Here is an 11,742-nt window from a genome sequence, read left to right on the forward strand (position 1 = left end):
CGTCTTTGTTATTTTTCTAAACAACTGACTATATGAATTCTCAATCTGTAAAATACAAACATTCTGTAGGAGACTTGACAAAGGAAAGAAAAAAAACCCAAGCAACTGTCTAAAAACTACCATTTTACAGGAAATTATGGGGAAAGGTTTAAAACTTTAATGAGGGCCAAGCAGATGGTTCTGGCAGTAAAAGCTTTAGCTGCATGAACTTGAGCAGCATCCACATTCCTGGAAGCCACGTTGGGCCAGGACTAAGCCACCCAGCAGCAGAAAGAGGCCCTGTCTTAACAAGGTGGGAGGCAAGAACTGACTCAGAACTTCCACCCCTGTGCTGCGTCATGGCTGTGTGCTAGGCTAGCACACACATCTAAAGAAGTCAATACATTGAGAGTTGAGAAACCTCATTAGCAATGTTCTAGGACAAGGTACTTGGATTTTGTTTTGACAAAGCCTCCCTTCCCTTTGCTGTCCAGGATGACTTGGGATCAGTCTCCCAAGTGTTGGGATTGTAGGCAGGTGCCACCACAGCCAGCTCAACCTGGATTTTTAAGTTTCAAGGGAAATGGGAACCCTGGAGATTTTCAAGATAATTAATTGCTGGAGTTATAGCTCAGTAGTAAAACACCTGGCTAGCATTAGTGTAGCTTCTCAGGCATAAAATTGTAGCTGAGCTTTTTTACATGTCCTTTATTTCAGTGTGAGGGGAAACTGTTCAGTAGGTAGATTGCCATTACTTAAATTTCATAGCTTCTGGGAAATCGCTGATTAGATTGCACCAGAAGCAATGAGACTTGATAGGGTTCATTTGACTGAACAGACATGAGCCTAAATACATATCCTTAGAGACATTCCAGTCTGAGACAAGGTCCCAGGCATCCTCAGACTTTCCATACTCTGCTTCAAGTTAGGGATATCATTTTTATCTGACATGTCAGGATGCCATGAGACACTTCCAGGCCAGTCTGGTGGTGTCCAGTAAGTAGGGGAATGAATGGCTCAGCAGTTAAGAAAACTTGCTGCTCTAGGAGAGGATCTCATTCCATTCCTAACATCCACAGGATGGCTCACATCAGTCTGTCACAAAGGGCTATTTATGGTACCTCTTTTAGCCTTGGTGGGAGCTGCATGCATGTGGAGTGCATACATACAGGAGTACTACCTGCCAAAACACTCAAGCACATAACAACTTAAAAAGACTGGGCCATAAAAGTGGGGGGCCAGATGTGGTGCACGCCTTTACTCCCAACACTCAGCAGGCAGAGGCAGGTGGATCTCTTGAGTTCGAGGCCAGTCATCTCTTCAAAGCGAGTCCAGGACAGCCAGGACAGAGACCCTGTCGGGGGCGTGTTTTCGAATGGTGGTGCCCCCAGCGCCTGCAGTGTCGCTAAGTATAAGATTAAGGTGAGGGAAAGCCAGCTCTGTTCCTTCATAGGTTCCACGAGGAGGACGTGGACACAGGGCAGCCCCGTGGGAAAGGTCGCAGCATCAGACCGTGTAGATCCAGGGGGCGGTTTAGAGGGCGACTACCATAATCTGGGAGGCTGCAACGTAATCCGAGAAGCCTCAGGACCACAAGGTGGTGGGAAGTCGGACAGAGAACCGAGGGCTTGCTTAGTGAAGGCATAGATTTGAGAATCAGGACCCATCTCTGGCATTAGCGATTACACCTGTTCCAGCGAACCTACCAAGGACAGCCCTGCCCGGCAGGTTAAGGCGGGACAAGGTAGAAAAAGCCAGCCGGCACCGCTCCCCAAAGCCTTGCTCCCCGCCCACCCGCTCTGAGACTGCGCGGCGACGCCAGCCTTTTACGACAGGCCGGAAAGCAGCTGTCGCAGCGACTTAACGTGGACCCGGCAGCTATGGGGGTAAGGGGAGGCAATTCGCCACTGGGGCATCCCATCCGGTAGCAGCCGAGTGAGAGGTGGGACGGAGGCGGCGAGGAGCTCTCAGAGTTGCGAGCTCGGGCCAGGAGAGAGTGGAAGGAGTGAGGCCCGGGAGGGGCGGAGTGGGCCGAGGCACACAGAGGAAGCCATGCACTCAGCTTGTCCCGCCCTCTTCTCAGAAAATCGCCCTGCAGCTCAAAGCCACGCTGGAGAACGTCACGAACCTTCGGCCAGTGGGCGAGGACTTCCGGTGGTACCTGAAGGTGCGACGGAAGGCGGATTCCTCCTGGGAAAGGGAGGAGCATGGGGAAGCCCTGGGCATCTTAGGGCTCAGGGACCAACCGAGATCTCAGTGTTGAACTGGTAGCTTTTCGTTCCATTGGGTCTGAGGTACTTAACCAGGCATCTAAGTGAGTTTTTCCGGATGGAATTTTAGATTTTATTTTTACTGATTAAACATTAGTCTTTCCGGGCAGTAGTGGTGCATGCTTTAATCCCAGCACTTGAGAGGCAGAGGCAGGCAGATTTCTGAGTTCGAGGCCAGCCTGGTCTACAGAGTGAGTTCCAGGACAGCAAGGGCTACACAGAGAAATCCTGTCTCAAAAAACCAAAAAGCAAACAAACATTAAAAAACAAAACACATTATTCTTATGTAATGTAGGCTGGCCTTGAGCTCTTTTTGTAGCAAAGGATGACTTTGAACTCGTGATCTTCTTGCTAGGATTACAGATGTTCAGCCTCCTCACACAGTGGAGTTTTCTGTTTTTACCCCACTTTGGTTCTGGGGGTGTCTATCTGAATTTGGGACCGCATGCTAGCACTCTTCCTGATGTGAAATCCTTCCAGCTCTTGGTTTGTAAACATACACTGAACAAAATGGTATTTGAAGGGGCCATGTGATTACTTAATTTGGTGAATAAACTCAGCTTGTTTTATTTGCTGCTCGGCCTATTGTGAACGTTGGCCACCCTCTGTTCTCACACGGTGCTAGTAAACTGGCTCGGGACCCTGCCCATACGGTCTGTAGAGGCCCAGACAGCGGGAGGCTCTTCATTGTCCCAGATTCTGCCTTACTCTCCTAGTCTGTCTCAGTGACTCACATACCCAACCAAAGCCATAAGTGATCACTTTTATGTCCACACCCCACCCCAGTACTAGACAAGTGCTCTCCCATTGCACCCACAGCTCTTATTTCCAAATGTTTAGAGCAGGAGTTCCAGGGCCCATTTGAAGACTGAACTTCTTTGACTAGAAGAAACACAGAATAATGAAGGAGAGTGACAGCATGATGACCTGCTAACCCCAGCACTCAGGACCCTAAGCACAGAGCTCCTAACCAGCAGAGTTGCTGGGGACCTGTGACAACCTGGAGTCCCAGCCAAATGGCACTGATTCTAGGGGGTGACAGCATCAGAAACAGCTTGTTCTTACCTGGAGGTCAATCTGCTCATGGCCTCATTGGGACTGACTGTAGGATGATGTAAGAATCACCTAGAAGGTAGAGTACATTAGGTATAGTGGCACACTTGTAATCCCAGTACTTGGAAAGCAGATGCAGGAAGAGCTCAGGTTCAAAACCAGTTTGGGTTTCCGTAGTAAGAGTTCATCTAAAATAAATGAATTAAGAGGTGGTTTTAGGCTCTGAACTTGCTTTACACTGGACTTACCCTTCCCCCGGTGTCTTTCCTGCTCAGCTAATACTCTTTTTCTTCCCCAAGATGAAATGTGGCAACTGTGGTGAGATTTCAGAGAAGTGGCAATATATCCGGCTGATGGTAATGGTCCCACCATACACACACACACACACAGGCCCCTGTGTCTTCATCTCTTTCCTCTGACCTCTCGGGGAGCAGGTACTGAGAGAACACCAGTACGACCCACATGGTGGGAGTGACAGGAATCTTTGGATGAGACAGAGTTCAAAATCAAGAGGTTCTCAGCCACGAGAAGACTCCTTAGGATCCTGCCCCATCCAGGGGATTGAATCTAGCTTTCCTCACCCTGAGCATGCTCTACTGTTGAGCTCCCCTTAACCCTCTTGTCACTCGTCAGCAAGTGACTGACTCCTATGGTCTTAGTCTGTGCCATTGGATGAGGTGGTGGGATGAGATCTCTCTGGGACCCTTGCATCTAGCTGTTACATGACTAGAGATTCTTTTTGCTTCTTGTCAGGACAGCGTGGCGCTGAAAGGAGGCCGAGGCAGTGCCTCCATGGTCCAGAAGTGCAAGCTGTGTGCACGGGAAAACTCTATTGGTAGGTCCGGCGGTGCCTTCCAGGCCTCCAGGCTGACTGGAAGCAGGCTTGTGTTGTCCAGGGGTGGACTTAGGTCTGAAGTACTAAAACCTGCGCAGCTCTCTCCCAGGTCGTGTCTGTGCACCTGAGCGGAGCCTGGGTAGAGATTCAAGTCAGCCTTTTCTTTTTGTATTTCAGAAATTTTGAGCAGCACCATCAAGTCTTACAATGTAAGTTTCCTGCTGTGGTGTCGGGATGGTGGGATTAAATCTGAGCTGATGGCCTGGAGGAGTGGGGTCAGTCAGAGCGGCTGCATCAGAGGCCTGCCCTGGACATTGTCCCATGTGCTTAATGCTTTGTTTTGCTTGAGTCTAGTCTCACTAGGTGGCCCGGGCTCGGCTCAGGCTCATTATACTCTGAATGCTCCGGGTCCAGGTGCACCACGCCCCTGCTCATCTACGCTCATGCACTTAACTCAGTACCTTTTGTCTACCACACCCTCATCACCCACTGCAGTGTTTCCCTGAAAGTACATGGAATGGTGCTTGGTCATCTGAGCCTGTGGGTGAAGTAGGCGTGGATTTCCTGGCTACCCACCTTCCAAGAGCTACCCAGCCCTTCTCATGACATGGTGGATGTTTGGTTTTGGTTTTATTTTTTATTTTATTTATTATGTATTCAGCGTTTTTTGCCTGCATGTATGCCTGCAGGCCAGAAGAGGGCACCAGATTTTATTACAGATGGTTGTGAGCCACCATGTATAACAACTGCTGGGAATTGAACTCAGGACCTCTGGAAGAGCAGACCGTGCTCATAACCTCTGAGCCCTCTCTCCAGCCCGACATGGTGGATGGTTAGCAAAAGGTCATGGTGTACTTAGTGAGACCATAGGGATGGTCTAGAGCCCAGTGGGACCATAGGGATGGTCTAGAGCCCTTGTAACTTAACATTCTTGTCTTCTTGGTCACTTACCACTCATTGAACATAGTGTTAGGGCCAGTGCTTGGCTCTCAGTGTATGAGTCAGATCCTGATAACAAGCTTGTAGGACTTCCTCTGCTCTGTTGACACGCAGGAAGGCTGACCCAAGGACCCTTACTCTTCTGCACAATCCATGTCTACACAAGGTCCTATCGGGAGCAGTACCCAAGACAGGCTTTCTGTTTTTTAAAGGACTGGCTTGTTCTGGGTTCTATTCTAGGCTCATGGGTGCAGGAAGGGCCCACATGGTAGAAAGGGCAAAGGGCACAGGGGAGGGGAGTCTCCTGAGGGCCCATTGGGCCTAGCCCTCAATTCACTTCCTCTCTAGGCTGAAGACAACGAGAAGTTCAAGACGATAGTGGAGTTTGAGTGCCGGGGCCTTGAACCAGTTGACTTCCAGCCTCAGGTATGTAGTTTTAAGACTCTGGGATGAGAATGCAGTAAGCGAACTTTCTTCATACAGAGACTAAAATAGGAATTCTCCATCTTGCTTTCCCCTTCCGTGTTCTAGCACTGAGCTACAACACAAATCAGGAAGTCTTTGACTAGTAACTGACACTTATTAAATGCCTACTGTGTGCTGTGTTCCATGCCCTCACCTTTCTGTGCTGCTTCATTTCTTCCTTAGTATAACCCGTAGAGTGATTCATACTACTTTTTAGACTAGGGAACTTCAGCGACTGCAGCAGGCCGGAGTCCCACAGTTAGTAAGCAGGGGCTATGATTTGAACCCAGATCTGTCTGAGGCTTAGGCCAGTGCTCATCCCATTATGTATGCATTGGCACCTCACAGTACATCTGTGAGGTAAGTTAGAAAAGATAGTGTTGGCACCCCCATTTCATAAACAAAAATCTTCAGTGGCACAGAAGGTTCAAGGCCAGCCTGGGATCTGTGAGACCCTGTCTCAAAACAAACAAATAAAACCTCGGTTCAGAGCCAGGCATAGTGGGTTCCACCTATAATCCCAGCACTCAGGAGGCTGAAGCAGGTGGATTTCTGTGAGTTCAAAGACATCCCAGTCTACATAGCAAATTCCAGGATAGCCAGAGATATGTAGAGAGACCTGTCTCACCAAATAAACACCCACAAACTAAGGTTCAGAGAGGGAAGTGGGGTGCATGCCCAGGCCCTTCAACAGATGCAGTGATGGGAGGGTCACCTTACACTTGGTTAGTTTGTTAACACAAACTAGAATCACCTGAGTGGGGAGCCTCAGCTGGAGAACTGTCCCAACTGCTATATAGGAAACTAACTGAGGCTGGGCCTGGTCACACGCCTTTCATCCCAGCACTTGAGGGGCAGAGGCAGGTGGATGCCAGTGAGCTCAAAGCCAGCCTGGTTTACATAGTAAGTTCCAGGTCAACCAGAGCTACGTAGTGAGACTGTCTCAAGAAGGGGACGGCATGGGGTAGAGAAAGAAGGAAAGGGTGGGAAAGAACAGTAGCCCGGAAGCAGGCTGTTGATAGTCTCTGCTTCAGCGCCTGTCTGCAGGTTCCTGGACGACGGGCTGTACGAGAGTAAACCCTGCCTCTCCCAGGCTGCTTTTGGGTCATATGATTATCACAGCAACAGCAAGGAAACCAGGGCAGTCTTCTGGGCCAGGGCTGTAAATCAGAGACACCACAGCAGTGCCGAGTCACTTGGAATCTGGAGTTTCCAGGAGCAGCTGTGTGTGCTGAAGTTGCCTTTCATCTAGAAGGCTTTGCTAGGAAGAACAGCCCCGGGCTAGTCTTCACAGACACTCAGTTTCCCACCCTCCCTGCTGCCTTCCTGTCTCCTGCAGGCTGGGTTTGCTGCTGAAGGTGTGGAGTCGAGGACAGTCTTCAGTGACATTAATCTGCAAGAAAAGGTGAGACTTGGGGATCCTGCAAGGTGTTATGTGGTACCTGGTGGGAATTCTCTTTTGGGTGAACAGGGCTTCCAAGCTAGCTCCAGTTTTTTGTGCTCTTGGTTGGTGATTCTGCTGTTGAAATGGCCGTAGGTATAATGTTTAAGGGCGGTCGCCAGAGTCCAGCTCCAGCAAGTCAGGGTCCTGAAGGGGAACTGTGAAGATGGCAAGAAGAAGACACACAGACATGCTATGGTTGAAGCAAGCTCATATTTTCTCCTATTCTCTCTTATTTTTTCTCTTTTCTACTACTGAGAAGTCTGTATGCAGAAAGAAATCACCTCATAATTATAAGTCACATATTTCAGAAAACAAATTTCCTCAGAAGCCCACATGTAGTTAAACATTCTCCCCTATTTTTCCTCCCATAATTACATCTTTATCCCAAAGCACTAATTCTTTTTTATTATTGATTAACAGAGTTTATGCAAAGTATATTTCAGCCAATTTTCTTGTACTGGCTGGCAGCGGGTTTGCTGTTACAGCGTGGCCAACTTTCATTCTTGTTCTAGTTTACAAAACCTTGCTGCACTGGCCTCACTGACCATCCACTTTCCTTCTCTTTCACTCCCAATAGGGTCATTTATTTTCCTCTTACAACTGTTTCCTTGAGGTGCATACCTCAGCCCTATAAATACGTCTGTACGCTCCATGACCAGGACACTCGGCCCTAACCATGGTTACAGGAACATAATTGCTTTTTGATAATTAGCTTGTCTGTCTCTCACAGGCAAGACTCGTGGGCTAACAATGGCTGAAATTTCCCTCTTCTTATTTCCCCTCTCCAGTAAATCTCACATCCAGCTGGAAAAAAGGTCTTTTTCAGTTTTATTGCCATCTTCTCTAGATCCCTCATAAGAACCCCTGGCCACCTGTTATCTTTAAACTCTTCTCAGAAAGTTCAGCTGAATCATTAATCCGTCTAAACAGCACTGTCCTGGGAAGAGCATCATCACTCTATGTGCTATAGGTAAACTGCCCAGAGATGGGTGGGAATCTCCCACAAAATAATCGCACCACCATAAATGTGAGAAGAACATGAAATCATCAAGCACGCTAAGGCCGGGCAGCAGCAAGGGGCTCTGAGCACCGTCCCCTGGGGCTTTGCCTCTCCAAGGTCCACCATGGCTGCCTTGCTAACAGCCCACCCGAACTCCATAAGCTTCATTGCAGACTGCAGTTCCTCCAGCACAGTCACCACCAGGCGGTCCTGTGGATATGCATGCAGGAAGGCACAGAAAGTGCACAGTAGATAAGCTTCACTCAGGCCCAAGTTACAGAGCAATATAGTAAATATGCTATTCTTAAACACGTGAAACAGAGGTATTTACTGGTTAATGAAAATCTTGAGAAGCTAACCCTGTTTCTCCTAGGAGCAGTAGCTGAAGTGCTTGCAGTGATCACCTATAGTATTGATTCAACCCTGCATCATTAATTCAACCCTGCATCAATTCAGCCTATTGCTCTAGCTGTGATGGAAGAACACCCGCTCATTCTGTTTGCCTGGCTCCATTTAGGTGGCATTCTGTGTCCACCTTGTTCCAATCACCATGCTGAGTGTTTTCATATGAATGGAAAATGAAACGATTCATTTCATTCTTTTAACATTCACTCAAGTCTCCTGTTTCTCTTTTTTAATAAAGGAAGGAACTTGGGTTTGGGGAAATGACATGATTCGCCTGGTTACAAGACCAAGAGGTGGAATTTAGGCCTGGGTTGTCTGCTCTGTTAAGGGTCTCCTGCATTCGTGACTAGCTGACTCAGAGCCTGGATCGGGCTTTGGAACTTCTGGTTCTCCACTGTCCACATTGTCCCATTCTGCCTTGAAAGGCTAATGCTGCCTTCTTATTTCATAGGACTGGACAGACTATGATGAAAAGGCTAAGGAGTCTGTGGGGATTTTCGAGGTCACCCATCAGTTTGTGAAGTGCTGAACTGTTTGCCTGCAGACTCGCCTGTAAGGACTAAGAAGAGACAAAGTGCCCTGAGCAGCAGTTCCCATGAAGGCTTCTCATCTCTGCTCTCCTAGAACCTGTACCAAGCCCTCAGTCTGCATGCCAGGGTTTGCCACAGTTCTAAGTCCCACCAATAAAGCCCCTGTTGGTGCCACAGTGCTGTGTGAGGGTGGTCTAAGCAATCCTCCCTCTACAAGTAAGAGTGAGCTCTGGGGGGCTCTGCTTTCTAATTCCTATTCTGTACCTGATGCAATTTGCACACAGCTTATATAAAGGCTCTCCAGCTCTTAAGAAATAGGCAGGTCAGCCTCCAGGATCAAAGGCATGAAGCCAATGGCACAGAGGGCAGAGAAGCCCATGGAGAGGTGCTGTGGACCCAGCAACTCCAACCTAAAACACTCCCTGATCACGGTGGCTTCCAGCAAACCCAGGCACCTCTGTTAGCTGGTCATTTCACACCCCAGAGCTCACTGCAGAGGCCAGCAGCCCACCCCTGGCACACATCCATCCACTCCACAAAATTCCTGGCTGATGGCCGTTGACTTGCTGTGATAGGGTACTTCCTGTCAGAGTTAACAGGAAAGTTCCTCCTGGTGTGGAATCAGCCTTTGGAGCACCTATTGCTGGTCCCAACGTGTCCCTGTTCTGCTTGCAGACAACTCTTGGAGTGAAGACAATAATCATGACCCTTTAAGTCTTGTGGAACCAAAGATCCCAGTACTAGGCAGTGACTATGTTGTGCCTTCATACCTGGGGAACCACCATTTGAGAAACCTGTTTGCACACTATTTCTCCAATATTCTACTGGAAAAAAAAAAGATTGTATGTTTTAATTATGTATACTTGTGTGTATTTATGTGAAGGTGTGTGGATGTGAGTGAAAGTTCCTTTGGAGACCAGAAGAGGATGCCACGTCCCTTAGAGCTGGAGTTACACACTAGTTGTGGCCCACCCGATGTGAATCCTAGAAACCCACTCGGGTTTTCTGCAAGAACATTGTGTGCTCTTAACTGCTGCGCCATCTCATCTGTAGCCCGTGTTTTCCCACTTCTGACCCCAGGCTGGTTCAGAGGGTCTGACAAAGGGAGCTCGCCAACTGGCCACGCCTGGGAATGGTAGAAGGTGCCTGCTTTTCCTCCTGTCGAGTCTGGCAACCATGTTGTTTATACCAAGCCCCCTGTAGAAGTCTGGTCTAGTTCTTGCTCCCAGTCCCAGGAGGGTGTCTGAAGAGAGACCATGAGGAGAGAGAGGAAAGAGGAAAGCGCCGAGGCCCCTGCGTCCCCAAGCAGAATGTGCCAGTGATAGCTCGGGGTCACTGGCAGGCAAGTAGATGAACTAGCACAGAGGGTGATGTCTGGCCAGCTCTAATGCTTTAAGACTTATAAATAACAGATTTTGTGTCTTTTATTTAGGAACTAAATGATCCAAGGTGGAGTAGAAACCCCTAATATCTACTGCAACTGCCCTATTCCCTGCTTCCTGGGTATTTCTGTAACTGACAGAAGGGCTCCCAGCCTCCCTCAAGGCAGTCTCACACTCACTAGACCCCAGTCAGTTACCCTAGAAGCAAACAGGTAGCTCTGGACTTTGGAAGAGCATTTCTTGTTTCTAGTCTCTATATAGCCCTTATGTGTTTCAGTTCATGAAATTACTCTTGGTTGAAGAAGGTTGGGGAACTCAAGTAGTCATCAATCAGTGAAGGGAAAGTGAAGCAGATTATGTAGACAGGTAATATTCAATACCTACTTAACCCAAACAGCAATAGAACCCGCAACAGACAGAGAATTAGGAGAAAGCCAAGAGCAAGCACTGTTAATGAGTGAGGACAGGTCAGGGTGGCGAGGACTCACTGTCACTTTCTGGTGGCTTTGCTGTCCCAGAAGTGTGATAAAAGGAAAAAAAAGGGTGAAAAGAAGAAAGAACTTAGTAGAAAGTCCAGAGGAGTTCAGAGGTGCTGCTAGATTTTAAGATCTGTGAGGAACCAAAAGCATTTCAATTCATTGACAAGCAAAAATCAAGAAGATGCCTTTTACAGCAGCAGCCTAGGTGGGTGTCTCTCAGGGAGGAGCATGTGCAGAGCATGGAAGAGTCCTGATGATACTCAGGGAGCACAAAGAAACACAACAGCGAGAAAACACCCACTCCCTAACCAACAAGGATTTCACCTCAAGTTTCTAACAATGGAAACTACTACTAAGCTTCATTGAAAGTCATCAAAGACCTATATTATGAGCACAGATAGGAAGACAGTGTTTAGACACCCATTTCAAAAACGTTATTTTATAAATTTAATTGAAATTACAACTGTGTTCACAGATGGAAGACGGATGTACCAGATGCCACAGTGTTCAGAGCTGGTATTAGCCTGTGATGGCCAAAAAGATAAAGAAACAGGTTAAACAGACCCATTGATGAAAAAAATTAATGGCAGATGGTGCTGCAAATGGACATGTTAATTATTAACTGTGTGTGTGTAGAGATAAATGTTAAATTGTAACGAGGCAATATATATTTTATATATATATATATGTATATATATATATACATATATATATATATATATATATATATATATATGTATATATATAATAGAAACTAGGAAGAGGATTAAATAAGAAAACGAATTAAAATGATTTGTGAGAAACCTAAACCAGAATTCAGCCGTACAACAATTCAGTTATTGGAAATAGATTATATACAAAAGCCATCCTTGCACAGACACAAATATGCACACACACACACACACAGAGAGAGAGAGAGAGAGAGAGAGAGAGAGACTTAAAAAAATAAAAATAGCCAGGT

General features: G+C 47.4%; 1 protein-coding gene across 5 annotated transcripts; it reads left to right on the plus strand.

Annotated features, from left to right (window-relative positions):
- The first annotated feature begins 1,793 nt into the window (after window positions 1–1,793).
- Czib (CXXC motif containing zinc binding protein) lies at window positions 1,794–9,773 on the plus strand. 5 transcript variants are annotated; one of them, XM_052176947.1, is made up of 8 exons: window positions 1,794–1,865; window positions 2,063–2,146; window positions 3,602–3,658; window positions 4,056–4,137; window positions 4,315–4,346; window positions 5,425–5,502; window positions 6,881–6,946; window positions 8,842–9,773. In XM_052176947.1, exons 1-8 carry the CDS (start codon window positions 1,860–1,862, stop codon window positions 8,917–8,919), a joined length of 483 nt encoding a protein of 160 aa, XP_052032907.1. In that variant the 5' UTR covers window positions 1,794–1,859; the 3' UTR covers window positions 8,920–9,773. The 5 variants fall into 5 exon arrangements, with proteins under 5 accessions (XP_052032907.1, XP_052032909.1, XP_052032910.1 ...); XM_052176949.1 differs by lacking the exon at window positions 3,602–3,658; XM_052176950.1 differs by lacking the exons at window positions 1,794–1,865; window positions 2,063–2,146 and adding an exon at window positions 2,161–2,293.
- The last annotated feature ends 1,969 nt before the right edge of the window (window positions 9,774–11,742 follow it).

This window comes from Apodemus sylvaticus, chromosome 3 (genome assembly GCF_947179515.1).
Source record: "Apodemus sylvaticus chromosome 3, mApoSyl1.1, whole genome shotgun sequence".
NCBI lineage: Eukaryota > Metazoa > Chordata > Mammalia > Rodentia > Muridae > Apodemus > Apodemus sylvaticus.